Below are 25057 nucleotides of genomic sequence, written 5' to 3' on the forward strand. Positions count from 1 at the left end.
AACCTCTCAGACTTGGTTTACCTTTTGTAAAATGTTTTACCTGGCACACAACACTCAAAAAATGGTAGTTCCTTTTCTGCCCATATAAAAGTAGGGTTATAATCAATGTAGTCCTTTAAGAATATTAATCTTTTGACAGAGCACAGGATACAATGGAAAGGAAAAGAGAAAAGACATAAAATAACCAGTGAGGAGGATTCAGAAATAAGATGATAGCTTGAACCAAGAAATGGCAAAAGGAATTGAGAAGAAGAGGTGAATGAGAAACATTTAGATGAAAGAATCACAGGACTGGGTGTGAGGGCCAGGAATAAGAAAAGTATCAAAGATGAGGCGAGGTTTCAAAATTATGTGAGATTAGAGCAGTGATATGACCACAGCCCAGATGTACGATGACAAATGGCAAAGTGTGATGACAAATTAAAACAGCTGTTTCCCAGATACAACAGCTCGTTTTTTTCTTTGACCTCTTGCTTTTACTTCTTAGAGCAATAGAAATATAATACAAACTACATATGTAATTTGAAGTTTTCTAGTAACCAATTTAAGAATAGGTAAAATTAATTTTAGTACCATATTTCACTTATCCCAATATAATCTAAAATACTATCTCTCAACATGTAACCACTATAAAAATATTAATGAGGTTTTACTATTTTTTGTATTTCATCTTCAAAATTTGACATTCATTTACATTTAAACAACATGTCACAATTTGGACTAGCCATTATATGATGAGTGGCTACCATTTTGGACAGCATAGACTTAAACTATTAGATGCTATAATTAATTTTTCTTTCCAGATAAGTAGGTAAACAAAATGTGGTTTTTTCATTCAAAGTGACAATCAGCAATAAAACGGAAAAGGCCACAACGTGGATGAATCTCAAACACTATATGCTAAATGAAAAAACTAGACTCAAAAGGCTACTGTGTCATTCTATTTATATGACATTCTGGAAAAAGCCAAAATATAAGAATCAAAAACAGGTCAGTGACTGCCTGAGGCTGGGAATAGGGAGAGGACTTGACTAAATTCACAAGGAACTTTTTTGGGATGATGAGTGTTCTGTATCTCAGCTGTAGGGATGGTTATGTGACTATGCAATTGTCAAAACTCATAGAAATGTACAGTCATCCCTCAGTATGTGTGGGGGACTGGTACCCCCAGTCTAACATGTGGAGAAACTGGAACCCTTATACACTGCTGGCAGAAATGTAAAAATGGGGTAGCTGGTCTGGAAAACAGTCTGCAGCTCCTCAAAAGGTTAAACATAAGGTTTTAACCCAGCAATTCCACTCCTAGGTAGATACCCAATAAAAACGAAAACAAATGTCCACGTAAAAACCTGTACATGAATGTTCACTGTAGCATTATTCAAAACAGCCAAAAAGTAGAAACAACCCAAATGTCCATCAACTGATAACAGATAAATAAAATGTGTTACATTCATATGCTCTATAAAAAGGAATATTACTGTATAAAAAGCAATGAAGTAGTGATACATACTACAATGTGGATGAACCTTAAAAACATTTGGTTAAGTGAAAAATGCCGGTTACTAAATACCACATGCTATACGATTCCACATATCCAGAAATGTCCAGAATAGGCAAATCTATCAATACAGAAAAGACATGAGAAGTTACCTAGGGCTGGAGGGGACTGGGGAAACAGGGTGGAGGTACTGTGGCTAAAGGATATGAGGTATGTTTTGGGGTGATGAAAATGTTTTAAAACTGATAGTGGTGACAGGTGCACAACTCTATGAATATACAAAAAGTCACTGAAAGGTACAGTTTAAAGAGTGAGAGATACTGTATGTGAATTATACCCCAATAAAGCTATTAAAAAACACTCTCCTATTAATGGGGGAAGAGCTTTTAGTAAATACTAACAAAACAACTAAACAATGAAAAGCGGTGTCTATGCAAACATGTAACTTTAGTTTTAGTTCATCTTTGGCATTAGGTTAGGAAAAATAGCAAAATTATTACCCTTTCTACTGAAGACAACTGTTGCTGTAATCCACCACATTTTTTGTTTGCTTCTTCGAAAAGAGCTTTATATTTTTCCGTTTGAGACTGTTGTAAATTAACTGTTCGCTGCTGTCTCACACAATCTTCTTCAAAATTTTTCAGTTGAGACTTTAAATCCTGAATTTCATCCTCCTATAGTTATAGAATTATAGACTATGTGAAAAAACACAAGATTTGGCACCAAACATAAAGCAGAAAACATAAAGGAACTTCATACAATCTTTGATGAGATATTTATACCCATTTCACCAAGAAAATCAAATTACCTTCCATTTGCATCCTCAAAAAAGGAAGACAGATGTTATATTTGAGTTTAATAGCTTACACTTAAGTCTAATATAGTGCATTCTAATTGCTAACAAGTATTTAAAATTCTTCAGCTCTATGATAATTCAACATCTCAGAACAGAATAAACTGCAATATTTATGATTTTTGAATTTAAAATTTAACTGTGAATTATACCTCAATGAAGCTATTTTTAAAATAAAACTGAAAACTGCTCCTAAAATATCTTTGAACATTACAGCATTTATTTTGAGAGGTTTTAAAAACTTACCTTTTTACTGCATTCACACACAACATTATCCAATTCCTCCTGCATAACACGGAGTTTGGCCTTTAGAAATCTGATCTGTGCTTCTGTTGATTTAAATAATAATATTTATTGTCTTTCACTGAATCTAAGATGCCATCAATTGTAAGACCACTATTTTATCATGGAAAAAGTGCTCAGGATGGGAGTCTAATAGGAGATTCCTGTTTGGGAATATTAAAGGCACTAAATACCCTTAATGTAAAGGTAAATGAAAAATCCACCCAACAGAAAGGAATTGTTCACATCTCAACACCGGAGCCAAGTAAAGAAAGGGGGAAAAAACCAAAAAGCTTCCCTGAGAATGGGAACCACACATCAGTGCTCACTGAAGTTTGCAGACTGAATTCATACTTACCAAGGTGGTCCAAAACACCTCAAACAGAATTTAACGCGGTCTCAGGTTGGTAATGCCCCTAAGTGTTTGACAGAGGCAAACACAAATCCTCCCTAGCAAAACTCAACCTCAAAATCAGCCACTGTGATTATAAAATGCCACTGACTGTAACATACACTCTGATTTCACAGAAGTTAAAAGGTAGTGTTTATGTCTCAGAAGCAAAAAAAAAAAATACACTAATACCTTACTGCCAAAGCTTGCTCCCACAAACCCTCATTAAGCTCTACTTTTGGTACTTCCTTGCTAGCAAAACTTCTTTATTCTATAGTGTAAGTAAATCTTCGCGGTTTTTAGGCCTATAAAAGTAAATAAAGTGAAAACTGAACTTAGAACTCACTCATAATTCATTCAGTCATTTAAAAGATGTTCCAGGCATAATACGGACATTATAATACAAACTTTGCTTTCATGGAGCTTATCTAGAATAAACAACTCTGAAGAGTCTCTGAGAAGTTGTCAGCATAAATCCTGCAGAGCATAAAAATCTCCATACACACTTCCTGTTTCAAAGCTCTCCTTCTGAAGTGCCCCCTGTGTCACCACAGAGCTGATCAACTATGGTTGGCTCCAACCCACCTTGATTTCTCTAGCCTCAGCAATCCTTCTAGCCCCTGATGCAACTAACTCTAGGTTAGCAGGGGATAGAAAGGAAATGATAAACTTAGAAGCGTTAAGTTTGCAGCATTTGGTCTCTAGGGGAAAAGAAGGAAGAAACAATGGGAGAGCACAACTTGTCACAACTCTAATCTCAGTTCTACCAGTAAGGAGCTGAGTCTCTAGAGGTCCACAGCATTAACCTCCTCTCCCCTCCCACTCCAATCTCTGTTTTACAAAGCAGTCTGTGCTACTAAATTACATTTTTGTTCTTTGCTCCTGCATATATAAACCAGTCATTCTGGGCAATCATGTGGAGTAAGTGAAAACTCCCCTAAAAGGGGAGATACCTAAGCCAAAGATTCTGAAAAGAGAAGAGAGGGGTGCAAAGTGGCAATTCAGCGAAAAGAAAAAAAGCAGCAATTTAAGGCAGTCTGTGCTCATTCCTTGTACCTGGGAGGAGGAGCTCTGTAACAAGGCCATGCGTGACTGTACTGAAAAACAGCCAACATCTGACCATTGTGTCCTTGAAGGCATCTTAACAGAGGCATAAAGGTAACTTTCGTTTTCACTTACCTTCGCTCCTAACAATTAGCCCCCAGAAGGCTTACATAGGTCAGTAAATGTAACAAAGGCATAAATGAATTGTTTATTTATGACTAGCATGCAGCACAATAATCACTACACATGTAAATTATTATGATCCTCATAGAATCAGAAAACTTTAAAGATAAACTTCTGGATCATCTAATACAAACTGCTGTATTTTCAAAGAAATTGCTATGCTATTACAGAGGGGCTAAGTGGTTTGCCTGAACTCACAATTAATTAGAGTTCAGCATTAACTATGTTCATACATACTCAACTGTCTTATTTTTGGTTTACATTAGCATAGGTGGCTCCTCATAATTCAATAATTTCAGAGGTCTCACTGGTAACTAACAATGTTTTTAGATGATCTAAATTTAGTATTTTTTTTCTAGTGGTATACAGAGAATGAGTTTATAAGAAAGATTATTAATTAGAAAACTTGTTTATTTTATCTGATGCTACATTAATAATTCAGTTATCCTTTAATATGTGTTGATTTAACACAGCAATAAGTAGAATATAGTAATATGAAATGAAAGGAACTCAAAGAAATCTGGTTTTTAAAAAAGTATTTCAGTGTTTGCATGATAAGCTATGGGCCACTTAACCTGAGTTGCAAAGTGGTCAATGAAACCAAAACTAGATAGCCTCTTTTATTTTTACTTTTTATAATGAAAAATATCAAACATATACAAAAGTGGAGAGACTAGTTCAATGAAACCCTACTTACCTATCACCTATTTTCAACAATTATTAACTCAGAGCCAATTTTATTTCATCTATAATCCCACTCATTCTCCCACCACTAAGTCTTACTAGATGATTCTGAAACAAATGCAAGACATCACAATATATGTCTTAAATGCAAGAAAAATAGTTCCTAATATGTAATTGTGATGTAAGGATAAAAATAAACAAAAACCCCTACCTGTTCCAATGTCTTTACTAACACCACAAAAAATATCATCATCTATAACATCAGGTAAGCCTTCTTCCTCCAGTTGCCCTTCAATTTTGCTAATTGTTTTTGCAAGAGAGAAGTCTGAGAAATCCTCCAGAATGGCAACATCATTGGCAGTTTGTACATCAGAGTATTTCAATTTTATACTAAAACAAAACAAAACATATATATGTACACTGTGTATTATATATTAATATAAAAAGGAGCTAAGACTCCAAGATGACTATTATCCAAAAACAAAGCAGATGAAAATTACTGTAAATTTTAAATTTATGATGAAATCTACAATTGATACTTTTAAGGGCTTATACTACAAGACACTTAGCAGACTTTCAATCTTTATGAATCACAGAACCACAGAGCTAGAGAAGGCTTTATGATGCCAGTTAGTCTAGACATTGCCAATATAAAAAATTAATAAATAAAAACCTCAATTAAACAGTCAGAGGACCAGAAGGGGGAGCTCACACACCCTGTGACACCAGCAGAGCCCAAAAGCATGTAGACTCCTCTTCCGCCCTGGCAAACAACTCAGCTAATGGAAAGTCTTTGTATACTCTAGCCCTCCCACCTTCCTTTCCCATCTATAAATGAGTTCTCTCTGCCTTGCCATTGTGCAGTTATCTACTGATGCTGAAAAAACCCAAATCTTGCTTTAGCCCAATACTTCCAAAACAAGCGAACATTAAAACTAAGAGTATTGAACTTGTTCTCCTAGGTCAAATCCAGCCTGTGGCTTTTAATTTTACATGCCACTGGAGAAGAACTGTAAGAACTGGTACCGTTCTAGCCATAATTCTGCAAACAATGAAAAATAATATCTCTTGAGAAAGAATTACAGAGTCAACAGTTCTTAGCTCAAACTCTACATTTTTTCCACCGAAAGAAACACTAGTTCTAAGCAGGGTCAAAGTATACTAAAAAGTTGATATTTTTTAAGAAAGAAGAAATATGAAATAAAAGTCACTTCAAAAGGCTTGAGATATGGGCCAGGCCTAACCCATCAAGTTTGTTTCCAAACGTCTTAGTTTTAACTTTTTACTTACTTTAAAGCCTAACTCACATTTAATACATAAGCAAAGGCTTTAGAACTTTTTTTGGAAAAATAACCTTTTATTTAAGGTAATTTATTTATTTTTAGAGGAGGTACTGAGGGTTGAACCCAGGACCTTATGCATGCTAAGCATGAGCTATACCCTCCCCGCAATCCTTTTATTTAAAATGTAAGCTTGAAGTCTGAAAATAAGATAACTCTTTCCAGTTATGTATGTGCATGTACTCATGTATGTAGTGTACGTTCAATTTCCTTCTATCAATTTTAGATTTTTCTTCTTTATCCTTTCACTCTATTTTTTCTCTTTTATTCAAAAAACAAATATGTTATTTAGCCAATTAAAAGACACAAGAATTAACAAAGATTTTTTTCCAGAATCATAATGCACTTATCAATCTGGGTACGCAATAGACATATAAATTTAGTAATTTACTGTGAATAAGAAGCTGATTGGTACAATCCACTGTAGGTGTGATCCTCCTTTTCTAGGTCTACTATCCATCCTAAAGAGCCTCTTAAGTCCCCCTTTTATGCTTAAAATACTAAACACATTCCTGAATTCTTTAACACCAAAAACAGAATGTAAATTATAACTATACCATAGTCTTAGAGCATGCCAAAATCATTCTCTATCTCAATATACACAATAATGCATGGTGTTCAAAAAGTGTACGACTGTTTAATCTATTTAAGAGAACTAGGCAAAGAAAGATATCAAGGTTCTAGTCTCAGTTCTAAGAAAATACTGAACTAAAAATAACATTTAAAAAATTTGAAATGTGGCAATTTTGCTTATGAGAACAATACAAAATGTTCATTAACTGCTGCAAGACATTTCTGAGTAGAAAATATTTTAAATTATTAAATTGGATAAGATATATGTATGGTATAAGTTTGTATATTTTGGGTATAAAAAGATCTGGAGAAACAGAAAGAGCTTAATAATTAAAAACAATGGTACTGTGAATTATAAAACTAAAAAAAGTAATAATTTTAAAACTGTACTATACCTTGAATTTTTTTTCTTTCCTTTACTTGAAGAGTGTAGTTTGTTTTGACCTTTGTTTATTGTATCGTTTTTGGTCTTTGGCTACATGGAAAGAATTTAAACTGCTGATTAATTAATTAGATTCTAATCCCTTGCCAAGGAAAGCAATTTCATGGTACACAGAACTGCTAGTTTGCTACGCAGAAGAACTGCTACTGTCACAGAATTAACCAAACTGTATTTGAAGGAATCCAGAACTGTTTAGCTGGAGAAGACCTAGTTATCACTAGGACTAAGTGATGCAAATATAAGAAAACGAGTCCCACAGATTCAAGGATATTCAGCTAGCTAGTGGAAGGTTCAAGGGGATGTTCCAATTCACAGAGTTTTACTCTCCTCACTGACTGTTCTTCAGACAGGCCTCCACGTAAACTGTGCCCTGGGTCTACACTCCCATGGGTGGGGAACTCATACATCCAAGCAGGCCCCGCACCTGCAGCAGAGATCTCTACACTGTTTAACATATTTGATGAATATTTAATATTCAATATTTGAATGAATGAACCTTCCAAATCACCTTTATATATGAATACTTTTCTTTTTCAGATCTTCTATCTAGTAAATTTGGGCTTCAGAGAGAAAACTAAAAATTCTTAGATAACAGATAATTTCACTCAGAATTTTTTCCAATGAATCTCCAAATTGTTCAGGGAAATTATGAGACAAAAAAGGATTCAATTTATTTTATGAGCAACATTTCATAAAGGCATCTCTTCTGAATAGCAAGACTCATAGTCTATTTCTAGAGTCATACTCCTTCTCTGTTTTGTCTAACAAAAGTCTAAAAAACAACCTAAATTCTACAGAATGTAATTACATTCACAAAAAGTTTGATTTCATACCTTAGTTTCTGAATGTAAATGAACTGTCCCTTCAGACAATAATGGACCTCTACAGATAAAAAATAAAGATCATATTAATAAAAGGTGATATAAACTGAGACATAACAAAACTCAACAGCAATTATGTTTGGAAGGAAAAATACATAACTATCAAATAGACTTCACTATAATTCTAATTACGCATATGTTAATTTATTTTGAATGTGTCACAAACCAGAAAAGTGCTTTGATTACATAATTTGCCTTTGAGAAGATATACTATAATGCCAATATTTTTGTAGGAAAATGTAGCACTAATTTTAATGAATGGTAATCATAGGGAATGATTATTGGCTACACACAGGGATCTATTTTACAAAATGATTCACCACATGGCTTTTTATTGAGGCTACTCAAATGTTATCCTTTGTCTTATGCATTTAAACACTTGGTCAGTGTGTGTTTTCCCCATCACATTACGAACTCCACAAGAGTAGGAAACATGTCTGCCTTGTTCACTGCTCTATGCTTAGTACTTGGCATAGTACCTGGCACACAGCTCTTAAATTGGCACTAAATAAATATTTGCTAAATATATAAGCATATCTAAAACACAATTCACTTTTATGCAAAAAGTTTTCAAAATACATTTGTAGTTTAAAACAAGGAATGTTTATGGGGGTCTGCACTGTCCACAGTTGCTTTTGCACTACAACAACAAAGTTATAGTTGCAATGAAGACTGCAGAGCCCACAAATCCAAAAATACTCACCATCTGGTTCTTTATAGGAAAAGTCTGCCTACCCCCGGTCAATTTTCTAGATCATCCCCAACACATGTATTAAAATTTCTAAAAATCTACCACGTCAGTCCATAATCTATCATTGCTTTGGGGGAAAAAAAATCCAAAAACTCTATCATATGCACTGAGAATTCCTAACCAAAGTAGAGAACATAAAAACAAAATTACTTTCCATCAGATGCCACCTATGCCTACTAGATATACATAGGGTTTTTTTTTCCAATATTAAACACAAAGATACATTTAAGATAGGTATTAAATACAGCCTCTTAAAGAATTACAAATCACTCTGGGAGGGAAAAAGAGGCTTTCAATATGTCTTAAAATTACTGAGACTAAAGAATCATTGTCACATATGACAAGTTTCCAAATTTTACACACATTTTAATTGTCCTCTTTAATCACACTCATCTTACAATAATATTTGCCGTTTCCTTACATTTTCTGCATCTTCCAACTCCCCCACCCCACCACCATCTACACATCCATACCAATAGACATTTAACAGTTCTGTCTCCCTCAGGTTTAGCAGAGTGCTATTACTTTGTTAGTGTATTTCCATGAAAAATGAACTAAAACACAGTATTCAGATTATTTTTGTTAAACTTCTCCATGGAAGTTTGTAATATGATTAAAATAATTTGTGTGGTAAACCTTTCTTCCAGCAGACTGAAGGACACTTATGCTGTACTATCGAGAAACTGAAGCCTGGTTTCCCTATTATATTCCTAGAGTAACCCTGGATGTTGAAGACCTATTACAATAAATACTGCCTGACTATAATCACTTAGGTCAATTATCATTGTTCCATCTTAAAATGGATTGTTTCTTTACAGGATTACCTTCCATCTTCAGCAATTCCCAATAGTCAAGTGCCATGTTTCACATGGTAAAAGCCATCTGTTCAAACAGTAACATTAAAAAAAAAAAAAAAAAAAAAGGCCACCGGATCTAGGTAAACAGAGGTGTCATCACCATTTTGCACTTAAGGAAAATTTAGTAAAAGAAAATCAACAGATTTATTTCCATGCTTGTAAAATCAGTCTCTCACTTGCTTCAACAGAAACCAGGGATTAGCAGTTGTTACCATCATTTCAATCTTTTTGTTTACTGACTACAAAGCAACACACGAGGCATTAACTCCTTGGGAGGAGGACCTGGTCTGTTCACTCACCATTGTACCACCAGTACACTACTGTGTTTAAAATTTATTTTGACCTGGCACTAATAGTACTCAAAAAAATTTTTTTTCAGGTTTACTGAGATAATAATTTACACATAGTAAAATAAATCCTTTTTAAGTGTACATTTCTATAAATTTTTACTAACTTATATGGTCATGTAACCACCACAACAACCAAGACAGAGAATATTTCCATCATCCCAAAAAATTCCCTTCTGCCCCTCTGTAGTTAATCCCTCCCCCAAGTCCCACAAAACCACTAATCCAATTACAGTCCCTCAAGTTTTACCTTTTCCAGAATGTCAAATAAATGAAATCATACAGGATATATATTATCCATCTGGCTTCTTTCACTCAGCATCTATGTGGTTGCTGTATCAGTAGTTTATCGTTTTTAATTGCCAAGTAGTGTTCAGTTGTATGGATATACCACAATTTGTTTATCCATTCACCATTTGATGAATGTTTGAGTTGTTCTCAATTTTTGGCAATTAGGAATAAAACTGCTAGAAACACTTGCATGCAGGTTTTTGTTTGGACTTATGTCTTTATTTTTCTTGGGTATACAGCCGGAGGGAAATTGCTGGATTGTATGCAATAATTGTTTTTGAGTAAGTGAATAATGTCCCTATGTTTCAAATATGAGTCAAATATACTGCCACTTAAGTAACATTTCTTTTTTGTTTCCAAGGCCTCTAAGGTGTTTAAACATTATACTCTCTTAGGGGTGTGCAACTCTCACAGGCTGCTTCATCTTAGAAGACTGAGAGGACTAATAGCTATTTTAAGATTTAAACAATCACTAACTGTTTTAGTCCATTACTCTTAAAGTTTCTTTGTTGATACAACTCTCTCAAAAACTCCTGGGTTTCTTACATATTGATTCCAATCAGTTCTATGTGCCATTAACACACTCAAGAGTTCTTTTCAAGACTGTTTACTCTGAACACCTCTCCTTCTCCCTCCTTCTCCCCAAAAAACCTCCGTTTAAAAATGGATTACTCTGAGGCTGTCAGGCTTCCATGAGGAGATTATTACCTTTAGTTAGATCTTCGCCTTAAGCCATTGTACCCAACTGTATAGTTTCATAAGGTGCCATTTAATATGATCCTTGGCCCGAAAAGCCTTAATCCACTGGAAAGTTTTATCAGTAGTTGTGAAGACTACATTTAGTCTGATCTTTGCCTCAAGGATGAGCTTTAACAGGCTTTTGTTCCTCAAACATTTTATCGATTTTATCTCATAATTTTTGAGGTCTAAAAGCAGCTAACTCTACAAAGCAAGGTAATCAAGACAGTGCAGTACTGGCCTAAGAACTGATACTCAGATCAGTAGAATAGAACTAAGAGTCCAAAAATAAAAACATGTCATAAGCCTCTAGCCAGGTGATTTCTGACAAGGGTGCCAAGACCATTCAACGGAGGAAAGAATAGTCTTTCAAATAAATGGTGCTGAGACAAATATCCACATGCCAAAGAATGAAGGTTGACCCTTATCTCATACCATATAAAAAAATTAACTCAATTCAGATCAAAGACCTGATGTAATGTAAGAGCTAAAACTATAAAACTCTTAGAAGAAAACAGAGGTAAATCTTAAATGACCCTGGATTTAGCAACGGATTCTTAGATATGAATGACTCCAAAAGCACAGGTAACAAAAGAAAAAACAAAAAGGTAAATTAGACCTCATCAAAATTAGAAGCAGATGACTTTTCCAATATTACATGGTCTCTAATTCCTAGAATTTCCACATTCTTTTTCGTTTTTGCTTCCAAACAGCCAATTCTTTCCCAAGCTTGTCTCTTTCTTGTAATACCATGCTAAATACAGCTAATATTAACAGCACATACTACTAACACTGTTTTCCAACCTCTTCCCCTAGAGTTCATCAGACACCTGTTCAACCTTCCAATTTATGAAAGGTGACAGTCTTACTGAATTTATTGCCACTACAGAACAATATTCCTCTATCTTTCCAGCCTCCAAATCAGTTTCTTTGCTGGTACCACCTAACTACTAAGCTAAAGTCACACTTCTGGACTATTTGTTATACAGCACCTGACTCTCAGTACCAATTGCTATATTAGTTTAGATAGGCTAGGATATTAACCCCCAAATCTCAATGGCTTAACACACTCAAAACAACAGAGAGGGAGAGAGGGTCCTTTTCCCCACATGTTCTGCATGAGTACACAGTCTACCAGTGGGAGGTTTCACCAACTAAATTTTCACTTATCATAGCAGAGGAGGAGGCAGCGAAAGTTTCAAGCTGACTCTGCTTAGACTTGGAAGAGAGTAATTTGACTTCTGTCATAGCAACAGACATGAAGATTTGGTGATCACCAATGCCTCTGCTATAAGATTTTGTAGTTTTATTCAAACAGATCCTGTTCTTGTCCTGTTAAATTTATTCCTAAGTATTTTTTGGTTCCCTAATTTCTTGACGTATCTAAACTTCACAAGAAATCCAAGGGAAAAGTCATCTAATATATCTTATTTTTTTACTAGTTTATTTATTTTTACCTAATCTTCACATAGAATTTTAATAAAAAAGTAATCTATTATGTGAAGACAGGTTTAGAAATCTTACCAACTGTAGTTTGGATAGCAGTAAAATCACATACCATCTATAGGTCCTTGGGCAAGCTACTGAACTTCTTTAAGCTGCAGTTTCCTCATTTTTAAATAAAGACAGTAATATTTACTTGAAAATTAAACAAGATAAAGTATAGGTGAAAGATTTACAGTGTGTCTGACTGGTGTTAAGTCCCCAAACATTAGTATTTTATATATTATATTATTCTTCAAATTATTGATTCCTAATTCTTACATGCAAAAAGATGTTATATAATAACAGGTCCACATACACTATCCAACAAAATGGTATTCTCCCTGATTTCAAACTATAATAAAAGCTATAGTAATCACAACAGTATGGTGTTGGCATAAAAACAGAGACATAGATCAATGGAAGAGAATAAAGAGCCCAGAAATAAACGCACTCATGTATGCTCAATTAATTTATGACAAAGGAGCCAAGAATATACAATGCGGAAAGGACAGTCTTTTTTTCAATAAATGGTGATAAGAAAACTGAACAGCCACATTTAAAAAAAAAGAAAATGGACCACTATCTTACACCATACACAAAAATTAACTCAAAATGGATTAAAGATTTGAATGCCAAACCTAAAACCATAAAAATTCTGCAAGAAAAACATATATGGTAAGCTCCTTGACATCAGTTTCAGTGATGATTTTTTTGGATTTGACACCAAAGACAAAGGCAACAAAAGCAAAAATAAACACATGGGACTACACCAAACTAAAAAGTTTCTGCACAGCAAAGAAAACCATCAACAAAATGAAAAGGTAACTTACTGAATGGGAGAAAATGTTTGCAACTCATATATCTGATAAAGGATTTGGATTACTGTCTAAAATATATTTTAAAAACTCACAAAGCTCAATTAAAAAAATTATCTGATTAAATAATAGGCAAAATATCTGAAGAGAGAATTTTCCAAAGAAGACACACAGATGGCCAACAGACGCATGAAAAAATACTCAACATCACTAATCATCAGAGAAATGCAAATCAAAACCACAGTGAGGTATCACCTCACACCTGTAAGAATGGCTATTATCAAAAAAAAAAACAAGGGATAACAAGTGATGGCAAGACTGCAGAGAAAAGGGGACCCTTGTACATTGTTGGGTGGAATGTAATTTGGTGCACCCACTATGAAAACAGTATGGAGGTTCCTCAAAAATTAAAAACAGAGCTATTATATGATACAGCAAACCCACTTTTGGGTATTTACCCAAAGAAATTTTTTTTATATATATGTACCCTGACGTTCACTGCAACATGATTTACAATGTTATTTAAAATAGATATGAAAACAATCTAAATGTACATCAACAAATTAATAGGTTAAAAAAAGTGAGATATGTACCTATATACAGGAATATTATTCAGCCATAAAAAAGAATGAAATCTTGCCATTTGTGACAACATGGATGGACCTTGAGGGCATTATGTTCAATGAAATAAGTCAGAGAAAGATAAATACTACTCGATCTCACTTGTATGTGGAATCTAAAAACTAGCAAAAGCAAGCTTGCAGATACAGAGAACAGATTAGTGATTACCAGAAGCTGATTAGTTAGGAGTAGGTGAAATGGGTGAAGGAAGTCAAAAGGTACAAACTCCCAATTATAAAATAGTCATAGGGGTGTAATGTACAGCATGGTGACTATACTTAATAATACTGTACTGCATATTTCAAAGCTGCTAAAAGAGTAGATCTAAAAAGTCCTCACCACAAGGAAAAAAGATTCTGTAACTATCTATGGTAATGGATTAACTAGATTTATTGTAGTGATCATTTCACAATATATACAAATATTGAATCATTATACTACCTATCTAAAACTAATATAATGTATATCAATTATACCCTAATTTTAAAAAAAAAATCTTCAAGCATTTATCCAGTAAAAAAAAAAAAAAGTTTAAGGTATTTGAGAATTTAAATTACTTACCTTAAACTGTAATCATCTTCCTCTTCATATGATTTAATTTGTGTTGAAATAGACTTAGATCTTTCTTCTTGCTGATCTCTCTAGTTAAATGAGTAAAGATAAGTCATATAGAAAAAACCCCACAAAACTAGGATATATTCAAGTGCCTTTCTGATCATTAATCATTTCAGAGTTGTCCAAAATTTCTATAAAATCAAGGCACAGAATTCTAAAAACTATGGTATAAAACTAAGGTCTCTGACAATCTAGTTTCACCTTTCACTCATTCTCGTTTAAGAAAGTCAATTCTAAGGGAAAATCGTAAGAATGTCAGTGCCTTTATATGATCTCATTTGACTCCTGCTTCCCAACTACATTAGTCTTGCATCTTGTGTAACATGCAAAGGAAATCAGGCTTGTAAGAAATGAAAACATAAATCTATTTAACCGGTAGAAAAACTTGTCTCAAATCAGGCAAACTTCCACATTAAGAAGACCACATAGAAATGAAAGCGCTAAAAATGAAGCACCAAGATTGAAAGCTTTTGGATATATCAAGAAATGAAAGTGAGAAAACAAAAATTCAATGTGGCAAAAGTTATATCCATTCGAGGACTCTGAGCAGAATACATGATGAATCCCTCATTCTACTCCAGTACTGGGTTTCTCTGTTCAAATATTTCCCTGCTCTTTGGACAATGACAAAAACTAAAAGATGTAATAAATACACTTATTTTTTAGTACAATATGTAATTACAAATGCAACTAGCAAAGTCTGTAACTATTATCTAAATATATTACCTGAAAGGTTATACGTTTCTCATTCCTAACATAACAAACAATGATGGATGTGTATAAGGCATTAAAATAAAATACTGCTTACTCTTTCCTGCCTACATCAACTCCAAAGTGGGGTGGGGTGTGATTTAAATGAAAGATAATTATAATTAAATTAGACTAAAAACTGAAAACAGTTTGAAAGCAACCACTTTATTCCTCTAAGGAATACTACTATATCCTATCAACAGTGGGAATGCTGACATTTAAGGAGGAATGCTTAAAATAGGAATAACCACTTTAGTAGTCAGAATGGGGCAAAACATGCTTATAGTGTGTAGTGAGATAACCTCACTACATTTTTCCTGACTATAAATCTGATTGTGTTCTAGCCCTAAGAATTTGAGTTTCAGCCAACTGCTGAGTTTAAGAAACAAATTACCATCTGAGTGTTAGTGATAATTGTTATCTTTTATTCAACTTGTGTCTGGAGACCATTTCATTTCTCCTCTTACTGAATTACCAGTACTAATTCTATATAGCTATCCTCAAATATTAATCTTAAAATAGGAGGAAATACTATTAAATATTAATGTTCTTATTAATAAGATCATTGGAATATCTAAATGGAAAACACTTTTTCAGTGGCTTTTAGAAAATATGTGCTTATCAAAAACATATACATGCACATATACATGCGTATATTGATGTTCAATTTATGATAATTCACTGAGCAGAAAATTTATGCTTTGGGCACTTTTTTGTATGAATGTTATACATCAAAATAAAAACTTAAAAAACTAGCATTTACACAGAACTACTAATAATTGTACATTTACTTACTATTACTTCCTCGGCTTGTCGAACAAGATCAGCCGTTTTTGCCTCTAATTCTGCATTTAAACGCCTAAAAGCAGAAAAAAATTTAATAATTGGGATATACTGAAGACTGTAACACAAAAGAAAAAGTAATTACATTTCTGTGACTACACTTAGTGAACCAGCAAATGCCAAAACATACACATGATATTTTTATTCTAAAATTAACATAACTAGAGTTAGCATAATCAGAAAACTTAACTCCAAATCCCCATGATTCCTTCTTTGTGGTGGAAATTCAATAGTGTAACTCCTAGCCTGTCTCTGGCCCTTACTTCAGGTGGAATGACTTATTTGGGAAGAATAAACTGGGTGAGTTCAACTCAGTTCCACTCTCCATCTTCTTGGGATCAACTCCTACTGAGAACAGGAGTGGGGCAGAGCTGGGGAGAGGCCTGTTTTCATCTGGGGTTCCTGTGACTGGGGAGGTAAATCCGGGGTTTAGTGAGCAGACCTGAAGTGGCTCACACCTTGGCTAGACACTTCAATATCAGTTTCATCAGAAATAGAGGTGATTATTTTTAGCTTTACCTAGCAGTCCTTTTCTTTTTCATTCTATTTGGAAACTAGCAAAGAAGGGAAATACTATTTGGCCCCACTACAACTGTAAGAATGGTAATGCCATTGAAGGAAACTGTTTTTAAAGGAAAAACTGTTCATAATCCTACCACCATATCCAATTTTTATTTTTAATATTCCCTTCTAATTTTCATCTGCAGTATATACACAATTTTGTACTATTTTCCATAATATAGATAGAATATGTTTATCTCTATACAGTCTTTATAATTAACGCCTTCAATGGCAATGAAATATTCAAATAAGTTGAAATTAAGATAATATACTAAATTGTTCCTCTTGTTAGTTCAACTCCCCTTCTCAGTTTCAAAAGTTAACCTTTAATAAACATCTTCAAAAGCATGTATCTTTTCAATTCTACTCACAGGTCACATTTCTAGACCTTCGAGGCCCTTCTTAAGTTTTATAGAGAAAACATACTAAGAAAATTTTAAAATCAGGTATCTTGTTTGTTTTTTTACATATGTGATTCAGAAGTAACACAAACCAGTGATGACCACCCCCAACTCCCAGGAAGAGAAAAAGCAGTATGATATCCCTTCTTAAAACTACCTGATTTTTCAAGAAATATTTTGGTATCTTAGAAAGAGTTAATCAAAAGAAAAATATCTAACAAAGACTTAAAGTTGTATTTAAGATGCCTTTACCTGATTTTTCACATTTCCCTAATAAGAACCATTGGAACTTTCTGGTCAATATAGCAAATACTGAGATAACTCAAAAGGCTATTTTTCTCTTCCAAACCCACAGAAATGCTGGATAAAATGTACTGGAGGAAATACCGTTAAAGTCAGATCTCAGGCGAGGAAAACACCCTGGCACTAAAAATAAAGCAGCAACTCAAAGTGAGAGCAGTAAACAGGAACGGAAGCCAAAGCAGCTCAACAGCTAGAAACTGACGCACATGAGAGCATCATGAAGGGCTACACCTGCGAACCCCAGACGACGAAAACACGAACCGTAACCTTAGGTGAACGGAAGTGAAACTAGAGCCACGTAGGGAAAAGATTCTCTTGTGAGTAATTAGAGCACACAAGACTGCGGTGCAAGTTCATCTTACCAGATGGTTTAGGGACCCTATGCCAAAACTTTAATATAGAAAAATTGGCTGAGAGCCAGTGAGAACTCTAATCAACTAATAAAGTTAAATACAAAACCACCCTTAGGGACATTTACTCATCTAGAACATATGAACTCTCTCAGAAAGCAAATTCTGCTAAAGATGACTTCACAAAGGTAACAAATTGCATTAAGAAACAAGTCCCCAAGAGGGAAAATCAGCAGATGTAACAAAATGTGTACCCTAAGAACAGAGGATAATAAAACAATCTGGGAAAGAATTTTAAATACGATTTTTCATTTAAAAAAAGAGAATAAAAACAATTATACAACAACCAGGCATTCTAGACACATATTCAAAGAACACTGAATTTGGAAAAGAACCAAATAGAAATTACACAAATGAAAGCAGTCACTGAAATTAAAAAATCAACTCATTGGGTAAGTTGAACAACAGAATGAACTGAAGAAGGAAATGAATGAATTAGAAGACAAATATGAGGAAATCACCTTCAGGGAGGTACAAAGAAACAGAAAGATAAAAATACAAAAGAGAGGTTAACATCCATTGAAGACAGACTATATGATAAAGACAGACTTATATCTACCTAATAGATATGGCAGAAGGAAATCCCAGAGAAGGAGGAAATGTCAATATTTGAAGAGATGTGCTGTGTATAGCCTGAAGCAGGGAGTGTGAAACCTCCATCTCTGTTCTTCTTTCCAAAATTGTTTTGGTTATTCAGGGTCTTGTGTTTCCATGCAAATTTTAAAATTATTTGTTCTAGTTCTGTGAAAAATGCCATTGGTATTCTGATAGGGATCACAATGAATCTGTAGACTGCCTTGGGTAGTATGGTCATTTTAACAATATTAATTCTACTAATCCATGAAGTCTTTCTTTTTGTGTCATCTTTAAATTCTTTCATCAGTGTCTTATAGTTTTCTGAGTACAGGTCCTTTACGTCCTTAGATTTATTCCTAGGTATTTTTATTCTTTTTTATGCAAAAATATACAATGGGGAAAGACAGTCTCTTCAATAAGTGGTGCTGTGAAGACTGGACGGCTCCAAGTAAAGAATGAAATCAGAATATTTTCTCACATCATATACAAAAATAAACTCAAAATGGATTAAAGACTGAAAACCGTAAAACTCCAGAAAAAAACATAAGCAGGACACTCTAAGACACAAATCACAGCAATATTTTTCGTACCTATCTTCTAAGGCAAAGGAAACAAAAACAAAAACAAAATGGACCTAATTAAACTTAAAGGCTTTTGCACAGAAAAGGAAACCAATGACAAAATGAAAAACAATCTACTGAATGGAAAATATTTGCAAATGATATACCCAACAAGAGTTTAATATCCAAACATATATCATAGTTCATACAATTCAGTATCAAAAACCCCCAAACAACCCAATTTAATAATGGGTAGAATACGTGAATAGACATTTATCCAAAGAAGACATGCAGATGGCCAACAGGCACATGAACAGATACTCAAGATTGTTAATCATCAGAGAAATGAAAATCAAAATCACAGTAAGGCATCACCACACAGCTGTCAGAATGGCCATCATCAAAAAGACAACAACAAATGTGGCAAGGATGTGGAGGAAAGGGGCCCTTGTATACTCTTGGTAGGAATGTAAATTGGTACAGTCACTGTGGAAAACAGTATGGCAGTTTCTCAAAAACTAAAGACAGAACTCCAATGTGACCCAGTAATCTCACTGTTGGGTATATAGCCAAAGAAAACAAAGACACTAATTCAAAAAGATACATGTACCACAATGTTCATGTATTATTTACAATACCCAAGACATAGAAACAACATGTGTCCACCAACAGATGAATGGATAAGATGTGATCTATAAAAATAGATATATAAAATATATATATACACACTTACACACACAAAATGGAATACCATTCAGCCATTAAAAAAGAATGAAATTTTGCCATCTGCAACAACATGAATGTACTTGGAGGGTATTATGCTTAGCAAAATAAGTCAGACAGAGAAAGACAAATACTGTGTATTATCACCTATATGTGGAATCTAAAAATACAACAAACTAGTAAGTTTAACAATACAGAAACAGACCCACATATATAGAAAACAAACTAGTGGTTACCAATGGAGACAGGGAAGGAGAGAGAGACAAGATAGGGACAGAGGATTAAGAGGTACAAACTGCTATGCATAAAATAAATAAGCTACAAGGATATATTTACAGCACAGGAAATATAGGTAATATTTTGTAATAATTTTAAATGGAGTAGAATTAATAAACATTTTGTATCACTGTTATACACCTGAAACTAATATATAAATCAAGTATACCTCAATAAACAGGAGAAAGATGACAAATACGTGAAGTTTCAAGAATATACAAAGAGACATAAAACAAAGACAATATGACGTTTTTAAAAAAGAGATAATGCTAATGCTGAGAATCTTCCAGAAATGAAGATATGACGGATCTCAAGCAAAATTAAGAAAAATCTACACCTGTACACATCATAGCAGAACTGCAGAACTTCAAAGACAAGGAAAATGTTCTTTAAATTACCAAAGCAAATATTTAAAAACAAGAAAGAAAAATATTCTACCTTCATGACTAAGAAGCTGACAGTAGATGGCTCAACAACATCTCTAGATTCCATTGGGCAATGAAACAGTATCTTTAATGGACTGTCGGTGAGGGAAAACTAGCTACTTGGAATTCTATATTCAGCTAAACTGTATCTGAAGATTAAGTGCAAAGTAACAAAAATTTCAGATAGGACTGGAGAATTTAAGACAGATTTTTACAGAGAGAAACAATGAATGGTCTATGCTGCAGGAAGAGGAAACTGAACTCAGAAAAAAAAGAATCATGATACAAAGAAACAAGAAAACATGGTAATAAATCAGTACAGAATATACAAATGATAGGTAGAGGGTATTCAAAACAAAGAGGAAATAAGTATTATCTAACTTGGCAGACTACAGAAACCAAGTTAAAGCATTCCAAGGTCTCTCTAAACTAGTAAAGGAAAAATAAAGACACAATGAAAACTCATTCAACCAACAGAAGACAGAAAAGAAACAAAGAAAAGGCATATTATGGAAAACAAAAAATAAGATGGCCAAAACAACTTCCTATTAATAAACAAAATAATATAAATTCACTTATTATCAGAGAGGATATAAAAGGAATGTTCTTAATAAAGCTAAATGATATCAAAGGTTTGAAAATAAAGGAATGAAAATAGAAATAAAGATACTATATAATAATGAAAGGAATATTCATCTAGAGGATTTATATAAATCAAACAATGTAGCCCCCCAAAATGGACACACTTACAGAATTTTTTAAATTATGATTATAGTTGATTTTAGTACACCTCTAACAGAAACCAATACAATTAGTATGAAAAAATGGTGAGGAAACCGTTATGAACAGCAAAATTAGCTTGATCTAAGATGCTAGTCAACAAATAGATTTTCTATCAAAGAACACACAGAATATTTACAAAAATTGAACAAGTACCTGGTCACGACAAAGTTTCAATACATTTTTGAAAATAAATATTATATATAGTCTCGGACCATACTGCAATTAAAAATGAATTTTAAAACAACAAAAATAAAATAAACAAGCAAATATATGCTTGGGAACTACCAAAAACACATTCCTAAAATAATCACTATGAAAATCATAAAATATTTAAAACTAAATAACCACAAAAGAAATATATACCAAAACAGGTGCTTAAATACTGATAAGCTGTACTTCGAAAGAAATATACAGAAATTAAATGTATTTCTTAAAAAATAAAAAGATATATATCAAAAATAAGTCCATCACAATTAGAAGAGATAGAAATTATAAAGATATGACTAATCAAAAAAATTTTAAACCACATATATTAGCAGAAAATAATTCTTTGAAAAGACCAGTAAAATATATACAACAAGACAGAAAAGTCCCCAAAAGAAGGTTTGTGTATGATAGAGAGAGAGTCAAGACTTGAAATGTAAGAGTATAACTAGAATAAATGTATGCTAACACATTTTATAACATACACAAAGTGGACCCTTTTCTTTCTAAAAAAGTAGCAAATCACCAAAATTTACTCTGGAAGCAATAATTATTAAAGAAAGTGAATTGACAGGCCAAAAAAAAAAAAAAAAAAACCCCAGTTTCACAATCTTAATCAATGGACAAATGATATCTGATTACAAGCAGCTTCCAAGAACAGAACAAAACAAAAAAGTAAAACTATTCAGCTTATTTTATGTGGCTAGGATAATGCTGGTATCAAAATCAGAAAGAACTGGAAAAAAAAAGTGTAAGATCAATTTCACTTTTGTTGCATGGATGCAAAAAAAAAAACAACCATGTAAAATTAAAGCAATCAGTCCAGCTGTCTTTAAATGAAAACTGAAAATCTGCTTTTGTAGTTCAGTATTTTAAAACAATAAACAAGGGGGTGAAAGAAATGTCATCACCCAAGTTAATCTGGGGGAAAAAAGTTTTGATATGATTTAACATTATTTCAAAATATGAATTGAGGGTATAATATTGCAAGTCAACTGTGCTTCAATTAAAAAAAAAGAGAGACTGTGGTCTTAAGCCTGATTAAAAAACAATCTACCAAAACTCTATAGCAAACTTTAAATGTAGTAATAAGTTATTAAAAGTGGGCTCCTTAAAATCATAACCAAGATATGGATGCTAATCATCATTTTTTCTATTCCGTATTGCACTGGAGGTTCTAACCAGATCAAGAAAAAAATATGCACAAAAAATTGTAAAGGGACAAAACTATCATAATTTGCATGTGATAAAACTGTCTATCAAAAACCCAAGGGACTCTACAGAATAAGTTCAGCAGAGCTAAAAATCTATATCTATATAAATACAAATATAGGATCAACATAAAAAATAAGTAATTTTTCTATACATCTAGCCAATTAGAAAATGCAGTAAGCAAAAAAGCCATTCATTATAGCAACAAAAACCATAAGGTACCTTAAGAAATTACATATGCAAGGCTTTTATGTAGTAATATGATTGAAACAATATCCACATATACTTAACATCAAGACAACATGTGGCAAAACAGTTATGAACTGATATTCTCGCCTCTAAGAATGGCCAGACATTTTACTCTTGTGCATAGTGATCTACAAACTTCAAGCAGAGCCCAAGAGGTACTCTGTTCAAATGCCTCAGATTTGCACACCTCAGAGTACACCTAACAAACAAGTAACAACTGGGAGCCTTTCCCACAAAACCACTTTTGCTAAAATAGATTAGCTCCTGTAGAAATCTGACTTTAAGCAGGATCATATCCCTAATGACACAGGAGGGTCAAGCGCAGACCCTTAAATAATCAAACGAATTAACCTAACCAACGCATGTATTTAGTGCTATCTGGTGTAGGGTAATGAAAGTAACTGTTCTGAATTGAACACAGCTGATTCAGAACTGTTATGAACAACAGACCTGTTGCTTAAGTACACTCTTTAATTGGAGTAATAGGCCCATTTCACCAAGTAGAGGAAGACTATCTTTCCACAGGCTATGGCAAGTTGGCGTATGTCTAGTTTATCTAAAGACAATACACTTCAGTTTTAACTTTACATATGCTTTAATTTTAAGCACAGATCATATGGTAATTCTACATTTAACCATTTGAAGAATTGTCACGAGGTTTTCCAAATTTTAATTAACTTACTTTAAACTAAAAAGGAGTGAATTGTTAAAATACATATATATTTTTGGTAAGGGTATATATAATGGCAAATAAACGACATGGTCTCCAACTCTGGAACTCACAGTCCAGGGAAGGAAACAGACAAAAAGTTAACTAATAAATGAATTGACTATAACAAGTTATGCTACCTGCAAATAAAAGTTAATCAAACAGAAAAAAAAGAAGAATGAGGAGCTTACTTAGCATGGTCAAGGAATGCCACTCTGGTAGGCAAAAAGGAGAGAGGACAAGATCAAACAGGAGGCAGCAGCTAGATCTGACAGAGGTTTTAAAGTGCAGTCTGAAACCACCGCCAAGTTTTGGGCAAGGGAGTTACAAGATCAAATTAAAAGATATCTCTGGCATCTGTGTGAAAACTGGGGGATGAAAACTGGAGTGGTCCAAGAATAAAAGCACGTGTTGTGAGGATAGTTGTAATTACACTGAAAGCCGATAAGGAAAGAAAACCTCCTCCCAACCCCACCAAATGTAAATGAGAACGGTAATTCCAATTACCTTGAAATACAGGCTTTCAATTTCGAAATCAAACCTAAAAGAAATTCTAAAACGTTTATACTAAAACGTAAACTCTAGGAACCTGAAACCAAGTGGAATTCCTTAAACTAGAAACTCAACTATTCATGGCAATTCCTGCTATCCGAACCACTTATAGCAGTTATCATCTTGCGGACGAACTCATTTGCTTGGGTTAAATTTTCTCCCACTTCCAAAACCTACTAGGACTCCGGCGAGTTCAAGTTAAAAAGATAAAGAAGGGCAAGGGAACGGGATGATGAGAAGAAAATGTTGGACAGTGAGCGGTCCCAAAGATCCACTCAGTCCCCAGGAAAAGTACTTGTAAGCAACTCATTCACGTGAAAGAAACAATGGAGAAGCTGAACCGCCAAGTTTCTTACTTATATTCCTCCTCCTTGGCGAGGAGGTCCCGACGAGGTGTAGCAGGTTGCTGAACGCGTGGCGGGAGCGGAGTCCTTGAAACGCTCCGACTCTATAAAAGAGACAAACACTTTCAGACTCAAGGTTGAACGGGGTTCGGCGACCTCGGGCCCGCCCGGTAACGAGCCGCTACCCAGAAACGCAGAGTTGAACAGACCCTGAGGCCAACACTTCGCCCCGCCATCTTTCGCCTCCACGACGCCGTTACCGAGGCGACGACGCCTCTTCCCGCGAGAGTTACCACAACTCGGGCAGCTTCCTGGGCAAGATTCTGACCACGCCCCGTCCCTTGGTAGCGAACAGCGCGAGGCTGGGGCGGGGCTGAGAGCCGCGGGGTGGGCGCTGCAGTCTGCCCCTCCGTGGTTAGTGCTAACTAGTTAACACCTGTCCTGCTTCAGGAACCGAATAGGCCGGTGTAGTGCGCTGAGTTATC

At 34.2% G+C, this 25057-nt stretch overlaps 1 protein-coding gene across 3 annotated transcripts in view; it reads right to left on the bottom strand.

The window, feature by feature from the left end:
* Nucleotides 1-24841, bottom strand: part of TEX9 (testis expressed 9) — a 60621-nt gene extending 35780 nt beyond the window's left edge. The window contains exons 1-9 of one of the 3 annotated variants that reach the window (XM_006210957.4): nucleotides 24782-24841; nucleotides 24585-24676; nucleotides 16237-16300; nucleotides 14638-14717; nucleotides 8124-8172; nucleotides 7244-7323; nucleotides 5147-5325; nucleotides 2598-2680; nucleotides 1999-2172 (exon numbers count right to left, since the gene is read on the bottom strand). In XM_006210957.4, the coding sequence (XP_006211019.2) occupies nucleotides 1999-2172; nucleotides 2598-2680; nucleotides 5147-5325; nucleotides 7244-7323; nucleotides 8124-8172; nucleotides 14638-14717; nucleotides 16237-16300; nucleotides 24585-24676; nucleotides 24782-24808 (828 nt within the window). In that variant the 5' untranslated portion in view covers nucleotides 24809-24841. Of the gene's footprint in view, nucleotides 1-1998; nucleotides 2173-2597; nucleotides 2681-5146; nucleotides 5326-7243; nucleotides 7324-8123; nucleotides 8173-14637; nucleotides 14718-16236; nucleotides 16301-24584; nucleotides 24677-24781 lie in introns of those variants that run through there. The other 2 variants (XM_072962379.1, XM_072962380.1) reach the window with 2 other exon arrangements.
* Between the last annotated feature and the right edge of the window lie 216 nt (nucleotides 24842-25057).

Source organism: Vicugna pacos, chromosome 6, assembly GCF_048564905.1.
Source record: "Vicugna pacos chromosome 6, VicPac4, whole genome shotgun sequence".
Taxonomy (NCBI): domain Eukaryota; kingdom Metazoa; phylum Chordata; class Mammalia; order Artiodactyla; family Camelidae; genus Vicugna; species Vicugna pacos.